The 21,562-nt window shown below is 32.1% G+C and overlaps 1 protein-coding gene across 8 annotated transcripts in view; it reads left to right on the top strand.

Moving 5' to 3' along the window:
- The window catches only part of LOC138696326 (fibronectin type III domain-containing protein 5), a 1,093,145-nt gene extending 1,072,110 nt beyond the window's left edge, over nucleotides 1-21,035 (top strand). For 5 of the 8 annotated variants that reach the window (XM_069821140.1, XM_069821143.1, XM_069821159.1 and 2 more), the window contains one exon: nucleotides 10,617-21,035. In XM_069821140.1, the coding sequence (XP_069677241.1) occupies nucleotides 10,617-10,949 (333 nt within the window). In that variant the 3' untranslated portion in view covers nucleotides 10,950-21,035. Of the gene's footprint in view, nucleotides 1-751; nucleotides 4,299-10,616 lie in introns of those variants that run through there. The other 3 variants (XR_011331357.1, XM_069821171.1, XM_069821162.1) reach the window with 3 other exon arrangements.
- Nucleotides 21,036-21,562: the final 527 nt, after the last annotated feature.

Below are 21,562 nucleotides of genomic sequence, written 5' to 3'. Positions count from 1 at the left end.
GTTAATACTTGTTTAAAAACTTAAAATTGTGTTAGTCGATACGTGAAAAGTGTTAAAATAGGTTATGTACCTTAGACAGACGGCCCGTTTTGATGCTGATGCTGCGTCATCTTCAGTGTCCTTTGAACTACCGTACTGTTGTTCAAGATCAGCAAGAACAATAGTAGTTCATAGGACACTGAAGATGATGCAGCACCAGCATCAAAACGGGCCGTCTGTCTAAGGTACATAACCTATTTTAACACTTTTGACTTATCGACTAATACAATTTTAAGTTTATAATTAATGTTTCAACCCTTGTATATCTTCTCCTCCAGATTGTAGGGCATGGATTGTGAAATACAATATACTAAAACAAATCTTTCTATGCATAATAATTTTGGTAAAATAGCCAGTAGCTCAGAGTCCATTTTAAAAACTATTTTGTCATGCCACAAATATAAAATGAACCTAAATGATTTAAAATTAAATAATAATTTTATAGCAATTTGTAGATTTATTTAATTAGTTTATTAAAGAATAACTATGATAAGTAATTTAATTTTCATTATTTTGACATTTAAGTAGACAGTGCTGCTTATATATTACTAAGTTTTCTTATTAAGTTATATTAAGCTAATAACATGGCTAACAATCACAGTCTATAACCAACAGTCGAAGAGTTTGAAACTCTTACAAATATAAAGAGTCTGATCGGAGAGCAGCCTTATTACAAATAAACACAGCCATTACTGTGTGGTGTTTGTGTCAGGGCTGCTGCGTTCTGGATCACTGCTTCAGCTATCCGCGGCCTCAACCGCCGCGAGACTGCGGCTGCCGGTTTGCTCTCTTACACCGTGCTGACACCTAGCAGTAAGTTCGTTCTGTGCGCCACATATTCACGTCTTTGATAACTTTCCCTAGAGCCACAGGAAATATTCACAATTTCTCTTGTCACTAGATGACAGAAACTGTTCTTCAATCCACCTGTGTCTTCCAGATAATCACTAGGAATTCCTAGAAGAAGCAAGAGCATATTAATCACTTGTGTGTGATTGTGTGTTGATACAACACTTTTCGCTAAAATAGTGAAGTTTTATTTCATAGTGCACATACATTGTTAATTCTTATTTTTCTACCACAGTTATATTGTGCACAATTGTGTGTTCAAGGGCTTAATATTCAGAAAAGAAAGCTAAGCAATAAAAGTGATAAATTACAATATTGCAAAAGAGAAGACGTCTATATTAGTTTGAACTACCTATGGTAGAAAATATTGTAGTATGAATCTCATTCAAATTCAGCATACTATGAAGGAAGAAGAATGTATTTAGCAAAGAAACTTAACATCTCCATCTCTGAAGATGAAGACCGTAAATTTCTTAAAATCAACTAAATTCCTCTTCCTTTTTACATTCTGCTGATAACACAAGAGTCATGCACCATAGCTTATATTACTTTTGCTAATCATTTTAGTTTGCTGGCATTGCCTTTATATTTAATTAATGCATTATGTAATTATTACAGTAATATTTTATGCATTATACTATTTGCTTTTTTTCAAGTTATAAATATTTAGTGACTATACAACCAATGTTTGTTAAGTTTATTTATTTCTTTGTTGGTTTAAGTTACTTATGCATAAAATAAAGTTCAAACACTATTATAAAATCATTTTTAATAATCTATTTGAATTTTTTCTTCACGAAAATGCATCCAAACCGTATTTGCTAATGATATACTCTAGAATTATGTATATGTAATGATACTGATGATGTATGTTAAAAATTGTGTATCTTGAAGATTACACATTTATGCGTCTTGTAATGATTCAGTTTTTGTTTCTATATTATTTTTTTTTTAATTTATGTTCCATTTAAAATACATTCATAAATAAATTGTTTACTATTCACCGAAAAAAAAAATCTTTCGTTTTCTGCATTGTACACAAAAGACAGTTTTTATAACTTTAAAAATTGAGATATCTGATGTCATTTATACTTCGTACCGTTTTGAATACAGTAGATGTATGTTTTTTGCACAAATAACTTAGGCCCGATTGTATAAACCATTTAATCTTAGATCAGAGGTTAAATTGATCCTTGTTTCAGCTGAACTTGGGATTTTGTGTTGTATAAAGTCTAATCTGAGATTAATTTGTCTCAAACTAAAGTCAACTTTGACTGAAGAAATTTCTCCGATTAAGTTACATGATCCAAGTTCAGTTATTTCTTTTCTGTTTGAAATATACGAGTGACAGATTGTGCAAATAAAATATCCATTATTATTAATATTAATAGATATGATAGGTACATTTATATATATTTCTTTCAATTTCTTGCCTTAATACACAATCTTATATTTTATAAGGCTCTATCGTGTTCAGCAGTATCAAATAACATTAACCTATAATTATATTATGTTTATAACAACCATTAATTATTAATGGATATGATAGGTACATTCATAAATTTTCAATTAACTGTATTACTAAACGAAAATTGTCGTTTTGTAAAGCTTTATTATGTTTAGCAGTATCAAACACCATAACATGATAACAACTTGGAGAACAGTCAACCTTCTTCTTATTGTCCGCCATTATTTACATTGCACAAAAAACCAGTGTCTCCAACAGAGTGTACGGAAAGTCGCCAAAAAGTAGTTGTAAAGTCGCTAGATTTCTCATTATCAACAAAGAAAGATTAAATTTTGTCACTATGGGGTGCTAAAAAGGTCACTAAATCCATATTTAAGCAATATAAAAGTTAAAAGAAATTGTTGTTGAAAAAGAGTTAAAGTCGCTAGATTGGCTACACTGAACAAACCTGTCCGCGCATCACGTATTTCACCTGTTTATGCGATGTTGCCAAATCCTTTTCACGTGAACTTAGATTGCATTTGAACGAAGGTAATTTGATCGCAAAAAAGTTTTATACAATAGAAGAAGTGTCTGAACTCGGTTCACTTTTCGATCTTCGATCAAAGTTGATCTTTAGTCAGGGAGTTTTATACAATTGGGCCTTAGAGTACCAAAGCTATTTGTATACTGTAATCGCTTCTGATATTGTTTTCCCCTTTACGAAAATTGATATTAAAAGAAATATCAAATTGTATCATTGAATTTTAATGAGATTTTCATATTGAACACCAGCATTGGGCCTAATGTGAAAGATAATTTACGTACTATCTATCTTTCCTCATTTTCAAACATTATTGTATTTGATATTAATCTGGTGAGATGCCTTAATCAGCAATCCTATCGTGAGTGGTTTTGGCTTTCTTTTAAATTATTTTTGCAAATAAGAAGTACATATTCTAAGAGTACATTTGCGACTTTGCCTGTACATAAGTATAGCTTTTTATTTCCTCTGATTCCACAATATATACGATTTTATTAATTTGACGAAGTAATTTGTGTACAATTCTAAAAATTGTTTCAGAAGTTTTCAATTGAAACAAATTCATAAAAAGATTATTACAGTTGATTCTGAATAAGTCGCGATTTTGTGTGCTTTTAATTATTATATTTCTGCATACATAGGTCTAGTACTGAATATGAATAAATAATGTTCAGTAAGTTAGAAGAAATGGTTGTACGTAGAATATCAAACCAACTTTTTAGTATCTGAAATATGGTACTAAGAATGTGTATTTCCAGGAAAAATCTTAAAATCTATTTATTTTATCATCGTAGTTACTATATTCTTCGTATAATGAGGAAAAAAACAAATATGTTACCGGTACTGATTTAGAGATTTCTCAATAGTTAACTAAGAAATGCAGCTATATATTCATATACTGTATTTACCATTACCTTCCTGTACCTACTGAGATATGTTTCATCAGCTTTTCTTTTGTTTATGTTGTCAGTCCTGAACATATAAAATTATATGAAAACATTAATTTTGCTATAGATGCAGGACTTAATTTTTAACACAAGAATATTAAGTTAAGAATTGTCGCATTGTTAAAGACAATAAATTATATATTTTAAATCCTTTACATACATATTTGCATACACACATACAAGCATACATACAGTACACATATACATACACATTTACACAATACACATATCTTTTACTTTAGACATATTTTTCACATTTTTGTTATTTGTAAGAATTCTTGTGTTACGCAAACTTTTGTATCCTGTATTAAATCTTTATGAATATATTATATAGCAAAATGGTATTGGATGTCATTTATTTCAAAGGATATTGCTCTAAAAAGTAATCCACAAGGATTAAAGCTTTATTTTTTAAACTTATTTTAATCTGTATTTCATTTGGACTGAATAATAAAATGTTTCATTCTCTTCATTTTGAAAGACGTTTGTGTCTGTTTGTTTGTTTGTTTGTTTGTTTGTTTATTTATTTGTAAAGCAAGACTGCTTTATCCAATGGACAAACTGGGCAACATTCTCTTAAATGGCATAAATGGCATAAAGTTACATTAAATCATTTTTAGTGAGACTAAAAATTCTGAAAATACACAAAATATGAAAAGAATACATTTTCATTTCAAGAATGTTAACAAATACTATTAAAGTTTATAGTATCACTATTTGACAATGATAATACTTTTCCTTCCTTTCTGAAAGAATTGATTGCCCAGATCTCTCCATTGTCTCGAAGTATTATTGCTTGTGTTTTTCTTTTTTCTTATTAAGGTAAATTTAATTTAGAAATCTTTAAATACATTCCTTAATAAAAACATTGCTGTCTGATTACAGACTTTTATAGAAGATAAGTTAATAATGATTAAAATAAATTTAAATAGCAAAAATGTTTTGGACTGATTTAATCTTGACTTCAAAAATGAAATCCTAATGCTCTACTTTTAATTCTCACTATTTTATTGAAATTTAAAACACTACAATATTATCCTAACTGCAATTTTAAAATATATTAAACATGAACACTAACACATTATTTATAATTCTTATAGCGTAAACAGGCAAATCATTGTATATTCATCAATTTAAAATAATGATTTTTATAAACAGATTGTATGTTTTCATGTTTAGAACTGGCAAAAAAAAACTGTTGTTTATATTCATTACTTTGATTTCTTCTGAAAATACAAACGTACCCACTAATTATTTAGCAAAGAAAGAAAATAATATTAATTTACTTTGTAGTAAATTTTATTCAAGAACAGAGTATCATGGTTTATTTATGATTGGAACATAATTATGTGAATACATTAATGATAATAGAGTACCAGTATCATGGTTTATTTATGATTGGAACATAATTAATGTGAATACATTAATGATAATAGAGTATACCGGTAATGGTTTATTTATGATTGGTACATAATTATGTGAGTACATTAACTTATTCATCAAGAACATTTTTTTTTAATGAGTTACTTGTAGCAGATTTCAGGATAGTTGATAGACATTTGAAAACCATGAAATTATGAGAAATTATTTACAGTATAGACCTGAAAGTTTCTTTTAATATAAACTAAATGTAACAAAAGATTATAGTAAAGAAAAGTTTTGGAATTCGAATTTATTCCTGATTCGCACTAGACTAGTGAATGTTTTTATTGAAGTAAAAATTAGTTACTGGTATGTTTACTTTAACTTCCTCCGAATACATACTTCCAAATAAATGCGTGCTATAAGGAGTTAGTATTGTCCTTGACTATTATTTTTTCGATTTCCAGTTATAAACCAAGCAATAATGCTGAGAAATAATTAAATCTTGTAGATTATTAGTAAGAAATGTACAATTATATACATATATTTCTGATTATATTGTAAATATGTATTTAAAATTTTATTTTACAATAAATTGTTGAATACGTAGTATATTTTCTTAACTCTAATGAATTTAGAAGAAAAATCAAACCCTGTAATTACTGGTACTTTGTAGAAGATAAAAATATTGATCCACATATTTTGTGATTAATTTATTTTTTAACGTGGACAAATGTACAAACTTAAAGCCAATTAGATGTGACCACGTTTTTGTTATGTTATAAATCAATGTGGACATTGGAGTCCATGAAGTAAATATGGCTCTACCCTTATCAATTAATATATTTGATTCTATTTAAGAGAACTACGTATTATTTACTGTGACTCTAGGCAAGTGGTGAACTTTGTGAGCGTTCGGGCGTGGGAGTTGCCAAGAGCAATAGAATTATTGCTTTGACTGTTGTAAACATTATTTCAAATTTTTTTAATTGCACATTGACATTAGACACATTCCAAACCACTGCAGCAAATTGCTTACTTACAAATCGCACTAGTATTTGCATCTCACTTGTGTGCATTTTAACAAACTCTTTGTTTACTTTGTTTTAATTATAGTAATTGCTTGTATTCATCACAGAGCTTTAATTATGGTTCTGGAATCTCTGTAACGTAACAGTAGAAATACCTTTTCTATTCAGTGCTATGTAGTCACCATTGTTGGATTGCTATGACCCTTAGTATTAGAATTTAATTTTGGCAGAACTGTTAAGTAAAACTAAATTTGAATTTCAGTTCCCCCTACCTTTTTAGTTACTTTTTGAAACTATCACAATTGTACATGATTATTTTAAACCATAGTTTTGGAGCCATTTTTGGCGAAGGAAGCTACATGAATTAAATAGCTTAAAGTAGCAAATGTGCGTAAATGCCTATTATATTTCAAATTGTAAACATCTGTATACAACTACAAATAAAACATTGTAATGTGCAGCATGAAAAGTAGTGACATTGCAAAACCGTGCAAGGAATTAATTTTAAAACCTTTTCAAAATTAAATTTCTTATAAGAACAATAATATATTACAAACTCAGAAAACACATTGAGCGTATACAGAGTGGGTAAAATGAAACTAGCCCTCGGAAAATATATATGAAATATATGAATTTATATGTGTAAGACTGACACGGAAATAACCCTGACAATGCAGGAAACCGTGATGTTCATTGACAAAGGTCAGTCTTAAACAGTCTTATAACTATTATTTTTATATATATATATATATAAAATTAAATGTAAATATTACAGATTTTTCGGGCCAGTTTTATTTTGCCCATCTTGTATAAGATAATACTACACTCCAGGCTGTCTTGGTTACATCGGTATCTTTCTTTAACAGTACTGCCAACTATACATAGTATTTTAACGCATTCTTGTCTTGTAGATAAAAAGATATTAGTTTTAGCATTTAAAAGTGAAAAATTCATTTTCATGTAAATAAGACCACTATCTTTCACAGTAGCTGTTTTCTTTCTCACAAATTAGTATCTTTCTAGAGAATGCAAAATTAAATATTTCACAGTTGAGTTGGAATTGTACAAAGTTATCACATTGTGTACATAGAGATTATTGCACTCATACAAATACTATACTATTAATCACAGTAATTTAAATAGTAAAATAAAAATACGGTAATATGAATTTACATACAGAATCCAGGAAAAGTGTGAAATGATTTTACCATTTAATTATCCTTAGAAACACAGTACCTAACTAAATAACATTTTATTACATAAAAATTCGTGCCTTACTATATTTTTAGAATAGAAACGAGCATGAATAAATAGGCAGACATGTAGTATGCATGTAATGTAAGGTACACCTTAAAATACATGTTTATTAATTTTTATTTTTCACTGTTCTGTCTCATAGAATGTTTTTACTTCAGTAAGTTCATTTTGTACAGTTCTTGGAATCTGTATGTTACACACAATTAATTGGTCAGTGATGCAACAAAATTTTAAAACAATTTTTGCAAAGGTAATGTCTAAGAATGCTCAAATGAGTCTAATACAGTGCGTCTAGAGATAGAGTGGACTGGGTGACAGTTGCTGCACCTACTGCCAGATTTACATGTACAGTAAACAGCCAGCAAGTCACGTGCAGCGAAACTGATATTCACGTATTGGTACTATATTACATACTTGGCTTACTTGCATCAATAGGTGTTGAAAATGATGACCTTGAGTGTGAACACATTCATTACATCTCCCAAAAGATTTCTGTTTGCTCGCAAAAGTTCTTGTTGATTGATTGCCTATATTTCTGCCGTGATATTGTTCTTCAGTTCTTGTAATGTGTGCAGATTTGTCGCGTAAACTTCTGAATTAACAGTTGGGTCAAAAAATATGAGGCCGATAATTCTATTCACATGTGAACCACACATCAACTTTTTTATCACGGTGAGGAGCTTCATGAATAATACGGGGATTTTCGGTAGCCCAGTACGGTATCTATTGTTCTGCGTAGAAATGTACTCATTAAGTTGAAACCATGCTTCATCTGTGAAGAAAGTTAAAAGTGAGTCCACGTAGCCATCATGGACAGACTGCAAAAACCAATTGCTAAAATTTACTCTACTTATAGCATCTTGTGGTTGTAAAGCATGAACTACAGTCAGCTTGAATGGCTTAAGTTTCAGGAGTTTCATTGTCACAGCATCTGACGACTTGGAAATGCAGTCTCTTGCGCTAAACGTTTCAGTGATTTTTGGTGTGTGTGTTCTAACCTGACCCCTATTTATCCAGTTTCTCTTCAATCAACACACGGCGTTCTTGAATTAATTTTTTGTTCAAAAAAGATCCTGTTCACCTGATATTCACAAAGTTATGAACAGTTGTCCTGCTGAGAATTATAACATCTGAACTTAGGATGGAAGTTTATCCGACACTCTTGCAGAAGAATAATTCACATACGTATCATACAGAAAAATACGTTTTTCTAAGGTATACTCAACCATAATAATGAATAACTTATCACATACAACACAATTTTACTCGTGATGTGCACAACCATCCTTCGCACGCAACAGATACAACTCAACTAATGGAACTTGCCACGAGCAGTCATGAACTGCAATGCTGACATGGTGATAGGCACGGGAACTATCACCACCACAGTCCACTCTATCTCTAGACGTAGGTACTGTACACTGTAGAGTTGTATGTTCATTTCTGAGTTTAACTTTCAGCTCATTGTTACTTTATGCATTGACATTCTTTTCAAATAATTTTAACACGAGTACCTAAAAATTTGGTACGGTAACTAATTCATTTGACTTATAGACCACAGAAGAAAACAGTTGAACAATTGGCGTAGAATTGTGGTATATAATTACAAGAAAAAATCAATTGTCGGCTTGAAATAGTATTCGAAGTTATAAAACGTAAAACTTTCGAGACATTTCGTGTCGTCTGTAATCTCTAAAAAAGTGTTCATTTTTGGTAGCATAATAACATTTGTTTTTTTGTTTTAATTTATTGCTGAAATAGTATGTAGACTGCACAGAAAATTACAATTTAATAATACGAAAGAAGGGAAATTAATAAATTTTTACTATTTAATACGAGAAAAATTCGCACCGACACCGGGAATCGAACCCAGGACCTCTCAGCTCTGTGTGCTGAGCGCTCTTTCCAACTGAGCTATGCCGGGACACGATACACTGCACCGGTTGAACCCCTCTCGTAATGCTTTTTTTCTCAAATGAATATGTGATGTGTTAATAAATTTTGTTCAGAATTATTCACTATTGTATGTCGAAACATAAAAATACTGCTGTAATAATTATTCCCGTAATAATGCTTGAAGCAAAGTAAGTAAATTAACAGAAACGTCAGGTAAAAATTAAAATCCAACAAAGTGCTATAGAACGAAATTTTGTTTCATCTCTCAGAATATAGTGAAATAAAGTGAAGGGTTCACAGAAAGAACATGTTAAGTCATTTTTTGTTTATTTTTGTTTTTTGTCCCATCTGCTAGCTCATAAAGACGTGAAATATCTTTTTAGTAAATCAGAATGGCAAAAAGCCTGTATTGTAACGTGGTAAATTAAACTAAATGAGAAATGCTCCCTGAAAATTTTAAGAAACGTGACTTAGCATGTTCTTTCCGTGGAACCTTCAAGTGGATAATTCTCCATGTAGGCTATATTCCTAGTTAAAAATATCATTAATCCAGTATTTCCCTTTCTTGTTTTGGATTTGTATTTCTTCTCTTTTCGCCTCATCACATAACTATGCTAAAGCTTTATATGATCCATTCTGCAACATGCTTCGATTCTGTTAAATTCAATTCCACTAGATGTGAGTGGCATCAGATGATTCGTTTTGAATCGGTTTGATTCTGCTAAGTGGATGCGGGCCTCAACCTATGTCTAAAACAGAAGGAAAGAAAAGAAAAGAGAACCTCTGTAACTAAAAAGTATCGAAGTAGCCTACCTATTGAAAGTGTCGAGGACCTAACTCTAATTAGAATAATTATCTTTAATGGGAGAAGAGTTGAGGGTAGAAGAAGATATCAGATGATAGAGGACATTAAGATATGTGGATCATATGAGGAAACAAAGAGGAAGGCAGAAAATAGAAAAGATTGGAGAATGCTGCTGGATTTGCAGTGAAAGACCTGCGCTTGAGCAGAACACTAAATGAATGAATGAATGAATGAATGAATGAATGAATGAATGAATGAATGAATGTATTATATCAAAATTGCAATCAAATTTTCCTTTGCACAAAATCAATAAAAATTGTTCTTTTTACCATTTATCCTACGATTAGTAATAATAATATTAAATAATGAAGCATCACTGGCCAAATATATTGGGGTTAACACTTAACAGTCGGTTTTAACCTTAATCTTTCAATCTTAGCATCTCCATTGGTCATCGCATCAACATTTTGACTTGGACCAGTGGCCTGGTCCATCTCGTCCTTCAAGCCGACCACGAGTCAATTCCGCCATCTACATTAGCTCGGCTTTAGGAGCAGGGGGACGGGACTCAGAATTCAGCCGCTTTCAGCCATTCCGTTCAGAGTTATGGCGGAGAGCTCGAAGTGCTGAGAACATCCCTTTAAGTGGCATGGGTTCACAGCATCATCAGCATCACGGTGTCAGCTGCAAGAACGTGGTCCCCACAATGCTTCCAGTTTTGTCCGTCTCTGGCCCTTCTCCCCCAGAACAGCAACTGGACCAGCATTTCTGACCAGTCCTCCTCCACGATCAGGGACAAAAAGAATGATCTTCATAAAATGTTACTTATGATTTCCTTCCTAATGTATTTACATTCTATAATTACAGCCCTTTAATTCCTATTATTCATTTTTGTTTTATTTTTTTATTAGTTTTGAAAATATTAAGTATTATCACGGGCACGTACTTATGCTTTAAGAATATTGTTAAACAGAGGTTAGGTAACATTATTTGTTTTGCTTTTTTCCCAGCCCAATTACAGAATTATGACTCTATAAAACCACACGTATGAAATTACCTACGATTGGTTCAACATGATATTAAAATATTCCAAAATAACACCAAATAAATAAAGTGAGAGCAATAGAAATTGAAAAATAGAACTGATGAAACTCAAAGAATGTGAATCAGTATTTTATAATAAATACTTAAAGCTACTGATACTCTGTATCGACAATTACTATATACTAATATAATAATTTTTAGAGAAAATTAATAATTTTAATTTATCAATATCTAGTTTCATTTTCCACAAGCAGGTATTTTTGAGGAAATTAATTGTGGATTCTTATTGTACTAGATTTATTACGATAATATTATTCATATATCTATTTAAACTTTATAAATAAACTAATGTACCCGGTATTTAGCTTTGTATAAATTGAAAATACTGCTGATCAGGGACTCAAACCATAGCAGAATGTTGCATTAAGATATGACGAATCTCAAATTGTATATGTACTTTCTTGAAGAGGTTAATAATTATCATAACATAATCATACATAAGTATCCCACTGTAACTAGTCAATTAAAATTAAGTCTTTTCTTTATGCACTTCTACAAGCAATTGCAATACAATTATTAACTCATATAGAATATTTTTATAGATTAGACTATTATTCTCAAATTTACTTTAGTATTATATAGAAACTTTGGCTACATAATATAATTATTTAATAACTAATTTTTTATAACTAAATAATAGTTTTTTTAAGTCAGTGATTTTGTGTAGCCTGTCTAGATTTTCGTTAAGTATATGTGTGTATTGATTATTGAAATGGAGGACAGACAGATAAGATATATGAAATAGCTTCCAGATGACTTTCTGGATGAGAGTATGTGGCTACAAAACATGAGATTTCTAATTATAGGTATGCTGTAAATGGTCATATAACATACCCGGTTACCCCAGCCTTGTGGTCAGCGCTGACAGAAAGTCTGCCCGGAAAGGGAGGTCCAGATATGCAACTGCAGATGTTATAACAGACTATTTGTATACCCCTATCATAGACCACCTTGTTTTGAACTCCCTGTAAGGTGATCACCAAGTTCCTTACCTCCAAACTCAAAACAGGTATTGTCAGTGTTATAATAAATGTGGTTAGACGAGATTTAATGTGCCTTAAAGGATAAGGGCTGCAATCTAGAACTTAGTACCGCAATTTAATATTAATTTATCCCACTGATTCAAACACAGTTTATGTGTACTACCATAATTTCCCACATCAAAGTATGTACCTGATGTTTAAAGAGTTTTTATATACATACAACAATGTCAAACGATCTTGTGTATTAAGGTTATTAAAGCTGAATTCATACTACAATAACCAGTTAAAATAGCAAATATAGGAGAACGCTATTGTTTATGGTAGGCCTACTTTATTCTCATAGAATTAATATACAGGCCTAATCACCAAGATCTACTTCTGAAGTACAAATCAATTAAGATGAAGTTATTGGAGATTTAATTTAATAGATTACACAAAATAAGGGAAAAATGGCTTACATTACATTTGTAAGTAAATGCAAAGATAAAGATTCTCTTCATTTCTAAAATAATAATGCTTCATGTAAATTTTACAATCACATTTTCTCAAGGTCATGTGTTATGAAAATACATTTGATGTTTAGACAGTAAATGTCAGGGTTAGGCGCATAGACTGACACTTAACATATGAACAGTGTAGCCTATAGAAGCTATATGGAGGCATACAGCATATGGGAACCTACAATATTTTAATGAACTGTATGGGGAAGAGAAAATTTTGCCCATACGGAGCCAACAACTTATGGGTGCCTAAGTTTTGTATACGAAGGTCTGTATTATGTATACATGGAAATCTGTACTGATCTTAGATCATCTATTGCTGTTCCTAGTATTGTATCTTCTTTGATGTTCATGAACATAAATGGTCCACCTTTACATTGCTGGAATCCAGAACCATTTATATAAAAGAACAGTTAAAAAAAACAACGAAGTGCTACAGATACATGCTATAGGATTCATTAAGGCAAGTGTGTATCTACTGTGGGAGTTTCATGAGATCTTTAAATCAAGCTTATGCAATTAAATGATAAGGCAAAACAATATCTTTACTATTCAAAAATTTATTGTAACAACCGTCATACTTATCAGTACCGTATACAAATATGATTGAACACACAGATGCTTTTTTACATAATAAAAGTTAATGATAAACATTTTCGGTTCGAAGGAACCATCTTCAGATCAATTAACAAACCTACAGAGTAGGCTGCATTGTGTTACAAACAAACAGTGAAGTTTATATGAAGTGGAATGGAAAACATAATGGGCAATAAGGGCGCATATAATGTCATTGGTTAAAAGGGTTAGAATAGTATAAACTTAGAACATTAACAATAGTATCTATATAATGTCATATAGCAATGTCATGAGATATTTATGTTCGTAAGAATTACAAATACCAGATGATGCTCTTGCTCCTCTCACACTCTTCCCTCTCATATAAATTCCCAACGATTAATCATATTACTTCCTGTCAATACGTAATTTTACTTCCTTTAATAGACACTATTGTTAATGTTCTATGTTTTACCCTATTTTAACCTTTTTAGCTAATGGCTGCGTTCAGCCGGGACAGCACTAATTCAGCTATTCATTTTTGCTGAGTTACAGCAGCTGTGAGTTCCTGAACGACCATTGCAAAATGTCTGCTGTGTTTACAAAGAAACACGCTGCTATTGTTCCATCTACTCCGGAATATATGATACCATTGGTTGTTGCCTACCCCCTCCACTTTCGCTGGCTAGCAGCAGGCTTGCAGCGAAAAAAATTTTGCTACGAAAAATGGCGCCCGCTATTTCAGCGCTGTCGGCCAGCAAGGCGTTCAATGCTGTCGCTATTTCAGTGCTACCTCAGTGCTGTCCCAGCTGAACGCAGCCAATGACATTATTTGCACCCTTGTTGTCCATTATGTTTTCCGTTCCGCTTCATATAAACTTCACTGTTTGATTGTAACGCAATGTACTCCATAGGTCTATTAATTGAACCAGAAACATTTATTATTATCTTTTAATATGTAAAAATAGCATCTGTGGTTCAATCACATTTATATACTGATGAGTTTGACGGTTGTTATATAATACATTTTTTAATATTATTGCATAGCTTATCAGGCCCAACATGGCTTTCAAATTCAATGTCTTCACTTCTTCTTTAATAATAAAAGAGTCATTAAATGACAGTAAGAAAGATAGAGAGAGGAGAGTAAACTATAGGTATTTTAAGGAAGAAAAGTGAAGGAATGGGATATAAGGTCAAGAAAAAAATTACCATGACAGCACTACATATGAATATAGAGATGGAAAATAATATTGTACTAAAATTTTACAGAGTTTATATTTAATACACTAGAATTATTAGATATTTTTTAAGCACTTCCATTTTATTTGCTTAAGAACATTGTCACTATTATCATTTGCATAGTTTTAGTTGTTTCTACAGACTGAATCAAAATAATGCCGAAAATTGTCAAAAATAATTCAGGAAATCTATATGAGTATTTTGAGAGAGGAAATTTATATCCACTGATGTGTGGATTTTGTACTGTAGAATATTAACGGTATTTATACTGCCTGCAAATTAGTTGGAATTCCACTGAGATCCTCACGTATGTATGTTGCACTACTGGCCTACAGCAATAAGTGTCAAGTGCTATTTTGATGCTGTATTAAATTGAAAATTTATCATATAACGTAGGTACCAAATATTTAATTAATTGTAATTAGTACATGATTTAAATGCTCTAGAGCAGACAAATTGTTGAAATGCTGACTGTTCACTTCATACTAAGCTTATAATAAATTATAGTACGATTAACAGTGAGTGACTAGTTCTTAAAAAAATGACCTGATATATTGCTAATATTAATTGCAGCAATGATTCTGGCCATTAACTCCTCTTCTGTATTGACTGAAACCTCATAAACGAGAGTTTTGACGTGTTCCTACAGAAAAAAAAAAATCCACAGATGTCAAATCTGGTGAATGTGGCGGTCAGGCTGTAGGACCTCCTCTACCAATCCATCGACCAGGATACATTGTAATTAGGAAAATCTTCACCTCGTAATTATAGTGTCTTCGTCTTGAAATAACATTTTCTGATGTACTGTCAGTGGAACATCCCCCAAAAATGTTGATAAAGTGAGTTCAAAACTGCTACCGGTACTAGGTGTACCTGTCAGGCAGAATATCATCGAACTTCTCGGTAGCATAAATACTTTCACTGACCTATAGGATAAAAACCAGATGCCAGTGGATATACATTCCCTATCTCGAAGTACAAATGTAGGTTCCCTAAATAAGTTCTGAAAAATTTTGTTATTCTCATTCACCCTGTGTAACTAACATCTTTTCAAGATTTGTATATTTAAATTTGTGTCGTTTATTAGACAATAGGTATGCAGAGGAATATATTTTAATGTCCAATGAGGTAACTGATATGCATTAAACCAAATCTATGCTCACAACACTGATATCTTCCCAATTCAAAATTACTTACTATACACCGACTTAATGGTGCTGTAACCTGAATTTCTTGTCAAAACATTTTGAATACTTTCAAAATTATTTTCTCAAGATTTTTCGAACATTATGTCCATTGCATAATATACTATAATATTTTTACTATGGCATAATATGAACCCATACCAGATGTGGGCATGGGCACTGTTTGTGCTGCCGAGGAACTCCCTAATATATGATATTTTTCTTTCTATGCGTATGAAAACAATTGAATTTAAACGTAAATAATTATAGTGAAGAGAGAGTTAACTCGTAATAACTTCTTGTAATTGAATGTTTTTTTTTACTTGATTATTTAACGATGCTGTATCAACTACTCGGTTATTTATGGAATTTTTGACAGCGAGGTGGTATTTTGCGAGATGAGGCTGAGGATTCACCATAGATTATCCAACATTCGCTTTACAGTTGAGGAAAACCTCAGAAAAAACCCAACCAGGCAATCAGCCCACGCGGGAATCGAACCTATCCCTGAGTGCAACCCCGGATCAGCAGGCAAATGTGCTACTGCCTGAGCTACACTGGTGCCTAATTGAATGTTAAGAAAAAGCCTATCCAGTTCATAACGTGTGGGAATCAAACCAGCGATATTCCGAATATAAGGATGTATAAGAAAAATACAGAAGATAAACTTGCCAATTCTAAATGAGGCAGTAGAGCAGTGGTCGTCAGCACTTGCTGAAATGGGTAAAGGGTAAGCAGAGCTGTCCCATGTGCCCCATCGTGCAGCAGGAAGAGGTAGAGACCATACCCGCTAGCAGCTACGAGTGCACCATGGTGTAGTATGTTCTCCGCAGGTAAGAGACGCTAGCCCCAAGGTGCTCTGTGCTGATGACCGCTGCAGTAGAGCAAGTGGACAGCTTCAAATACTTGAGATGTACTATAAGCAGTAACATGAGCTGCTGCCAGGAAGTCAAAAGCAGGATATCAATAGCAAAGAACGCTTTTAATAGAAAAAGCATCTTCTGCGAACCTCTGGAAAAAGAACTAAGGAAGAGACTAGTGAAATGCTTTGTCTAGAGAGTGGGATTTTATGGGGCAGAAACATGGACATTACGACGAAGTGAAGAGAGCCGAATAGAAGTATTTGAAATGTAGATATGGAGAAGAATGGAATGTGTAAAGTGGACAGACAAAATGAGAAATGAAGCTGTGTTGGAAAGAGTGGGTGAAGAAAGAATGATGCTGAAACAGATCAGAAGGAGGAAAAGGAATTGGTTGGGTCACTGGCTGAGAAGAAACTGCCTACTGAAGAATGCACTGGAAGGAATGGTGAACGGGAGAAGAGTTCAATGCAGAAAAGATATCAGATGATAGACGACATTAAGATGTATAGATCATATACGGGACAAAGAGAAAGGCAGAAAATAGGAAAGATTGGAGAAATCTGGGTTTTCAGTAAAAGGCCTGTCCTTGGAAGAACATTATGAATGAATGTTACACTTCCCTAGTACGATATTTTTAATATATATTTCATCAAGTTTTAATAATTTCTGTCGAGATTGATAATTACGATATAAATGAAACCTAAAATTCAGTTTACATAATACAATATGTTGCTCACTATCAATGCCACTTTCTGACAGAAGTCAGTTAATAATATTCACTACTTTAGGAAAGTCTTTATCATTATAAATTGAAATGAATGGAAGGTTGACTCTTGCTAACAAGTTTGCAATCTCTATTGATGAGTTAGAAACCGAGATAAGATTCCTTAGTTACAAAGTATTTTGTGTCCTGCGCTGTAGCATCGTGGCATAAGCATCGTGCCTAGGATTTGCGTTATGGAATGTGTGCTGGTTGTAGTCCTCATGGGGTAGAAGATTTCTCATGAAATTTCGGCCAGTGTATGGGACCATTGCCTATCCAGCATCGTGATGAATTTGGGGAGCTACGATATGTAGTGAAATCCGGTTACAAAAACCAGCTATAATGGCTGGGGGGGGGGGGGGGATCATCTTGTTAACCACATTATACCTCAGTACTGGTTGGATGATCCTTCACCTCTGCTGAGGCAAGGAACCAGCTGGTTAGCCTTGATCCTTCGTGGACTATCATGCCGCGGTTTATTATTATTATTAAAACTTTTTGTAGTTAATGAACTTTTCAAAATTAATAAGTACATGTGAAAAGAAAATTCAAGAATCTCCACAATGGCTAGGTTCTTTCATCATGTTATTCATTGAGTGAGAACTGACTTTTGCAATTAATTTTAACGATTTAGTGGAGACATTTAAGACTTAAGACTATCTGAAAGATAGCTCACTATGCGTGCCTTTACTCAGTCTTTTGTGTCTATTGTTATTATTGTCAGTATACGAAAAATCCGAAATAGTTTCACAATATTCTAGACTTCCAACACATTTTAAAATTGAATTAAAATATAAATGACACAATTGTTGATATTTAATTAACATTTAATTCCGTTATCATCATCATCATCATCATCATCATCATCATCATCATCATCATCATCATCAAAACTTGTGTGATTGTAGGCCTACTTGGCATTTCACTTCATAATATAGGTATTGTGTTGGATCTATTGTACCGGTAATATGTAAGTAACTTTTACCCATTGTGGACATCTATCAGTTGCGGTGGCTGTCAATAAAATGTTCTGTGGATGCCTATATTTGAATAATATGATCCTATATTATGAGAAGTATCAGTAATTGGTCTAGCTGTGCTTAGCACTGTTGCTAATTGGTAAAGAAAACAAAGTACATTTTCTTTTGAGTCACTGTACACCATTGTAATATTAATTACTGAAAAAGGAGAGAAATATATAATTTAATTATGTTTATCTAATGCAACTTAGAACTTGACCAGTGGCCATTTACTTAAAACATACAATACATACAATGTGTACAGTACATGAACAAAAGTTTGAAATATTAATAGTGGTAAGTAATAAAAAAAAATTTTAAACTTATTAACTAGAGAGTTGAATTAATAATTTTAAATCTGATGGTACCATTATTTGTTGAATTGCGGTTTTTCATTGTTATATCTGCTAAATTTTCTTCTCATTTTAATGGAAAAAGAATGCAATATTAACAGTTCATAACTGTTACAAGATAATGAATTTTTATAAGGTGTAGATGGTTCAGTTCTTACATTTGTGAACAGTTCTATAATAATGCATTAATTATTATCAGGGATTAGGCCTAACTGATGGTTAAGAAGCGGTTAATTTAACCCTCAGGCTATTTAGAAGCTTTGAACACTGCTAGAGGTACGTACAATCTGAAATGTTTTCTAACAAAACAATTTCAGTGGTTATTTATTTTTCTTTACTCCTTTCTCTGCAAATCTTCAAAATTATAATAATTATTTTACAGTTACATGATATAAGGTTATGGAACGCCATTACAGATATACAAATTTTGGAGACTGGGATCTATAATAGCATTTTTATGCATATTGACTAAAAAACTAGTTCTTCCACAATAAATATTCCCAATGTAAAACAATTGATTTTCTGAGACTTGACGTTTACTTAGAAATTAACAAGGCAGCAACTTTAAAATTAACTACATAAATGTGCATTGTACCTCTATATAAAAACTCTTTAATCAAAGGGGAATACTCAGTACTGTACCATTCTCACGGTGCTTAAAGGAATTCAAAATACGTACCCCATAGATTTGTAGGCTATACTGTGTATGGTGCAGACAATATGTAACCTTAATGATTTTATATAATAGGTATGAGAAACATAAATATACCTTCTTTAAAACACATTTATATAATCAGCAGATTACGAAAAATTGAATTATTATATAGGCTATTATGAATAGTTTCTATTAATGGTAAAAATACAAATGTGGTTGAAGACTGAGGTAGTGTACAAAGAAGTGTAGATAATACAACGTTATGGTTCATCCCTAAACCTTGAAATTCATAACGTTATAAATGATGTAAAATAATTTTGAGACAGATGATTATTTGCATATTTGCATTGCATAAAATTCAAGAATTTGTATTAATTTTCAACATTCATCTTTAATGATCGGGGCATGGAACTGTAAAATTAGACGGGACTCAGTAACTAGTACGTATCTCTGATTTAATTGAAGTCAATATTAATAAAATCATTAAAGTAAGCACATGTTATTTTCACTTATCACATCTTTAATTCATTTATGTTTCTATGGTTATAACATAGAACTTAAATGTATAAGATTGCAGTACTCTTAAACCCTTGGGCCAATGCTATTGTAGAACATAGGAGGACCATATTTTTAGATTACATTTGCATATCTTGAATTTTATTTTTTTTTTTTGCTCTCGTTGCCATCTTTCTCTGTTTTTACGAGAGCAATTACAGCAAATACCGTACTTGTGTTGTTATTGTAATACACGTCTGTGTAGTTGAACAAATTTCTGTCTGTCATTAGAATTGTTTGATTATATTTCCATTATCATATTTAAACTGACCTCACACAGTCAGTAATACTGACAATATAAATTCTATAATATTATTTTCATTACTGCCCTCATGCATTTCATAAGTATGAGAATATTCGCATTAGCATACGATATGTAAATATAAAATATACATACACTTTACCTTATGTCGCACATACACATATCAACTTTTTAACAACCCACCATACACTAAGCATAACACCACCATCGAAAAACTATTAAAATCCTACCATCAATGTAGATCTCCAAACTAATACAACACAACTCAAATTTCTCCATCTTAAGTCAAACATGTCCTGTCTAATTTCCCAGTAATATGTCATCACTGAGTAGTCTTTAGCCTACATACAGTGCATCTAGAGATAGAGTGGACCGCAGCGGCCTTGGACTGGGCGAGAATTGCCGCACCCACTGCCAGATTTACATGAAAACAGCAGGCAAGTCCACTCTATCTCTGGACACACTGTATTTTCATGACTGGTCTTCAGTCTACATAGTTTCAACCTCACAATCATCCTCGAATCACTAATCAGCCGGTACAATGTTTTGGATCCCAATGTGGATGAGTGAAAATATTTCTTCCACTTTCAATTTTAATGTTTTTATTTGTCTTTATTTTTTTCTTTTTCTCTTTTTTTTCTCTTCTCTTCTCTTCTCTAAATTTTCTGTTGTTTTTCTTTCCCTTCCCATGCATGACCTACCTGTCAATATACGTAACAAAATCTATCAAATAACTACTGAGCACTGATCCAAATTAAAAATTACCAAAATTTAAATATTATATATGTTTAACATTTTAACTGCTGATTTTTTTTTTTTTTTTTTTTTTTTTTTTTTTTTTTTTTTTTTTGTAATAGGCTATATACATGAAACTTGGGGAATATATTCTTAACATATCAAACTAAATTATGAGTTACCGGTAAGCCTTAAGTACTATGGACCATCTGCTAGACAACTTCCTATTTTTCCCCTTGTCCATTTATCTTATATTCAAGCCGATTCCTCCGTTGCTTTGTCTACCTTTCAGTTCAGACGAGACCTGCATCATGGGAATGTCACGTGGGTTATCTCAATTTTTTCTCAAATGATATTCAGTTCAGTTTGTTTGAAGCGGTCTCACAGACATACTACAGTAGTTGCATGCGTGAATTTCACTTACATGTTTTCGTTATTTCTTTTAATTTTTCGGATTGTTGTATGGTATAACTGTCATCTCTACATGTAAACAAGGCATAAAAAGCAGGACCTTCTAGGCAATGTGGTTTCCACGTTTGAAGAGAAAAAACAAATATCCGTGCTTTCAATATGGAGTTCCTATTTGCTTGGAGTGCTCCAGGAAAATTTGTG

The sequence above is a fragment of the Periplaneta americana genome, chromosome 1 (assembly GCF_040183065.1).
Source record: "Periplaneta americana isolate PAMFEO1 chromosome 1, P.americana_PAMFEO1_priV1, whole genome shotgun sequence".
In the NCBI taxonomy this organism is placed as follows: Eukaryota; Metazoa; Arthropoda; class Insecta; order Blattodea; family Blattidae; genus Periplaneta; species Periplaneta americana.
This window is presented reverse-complemented; position numbering and strand designations above follow the sequence as displayed.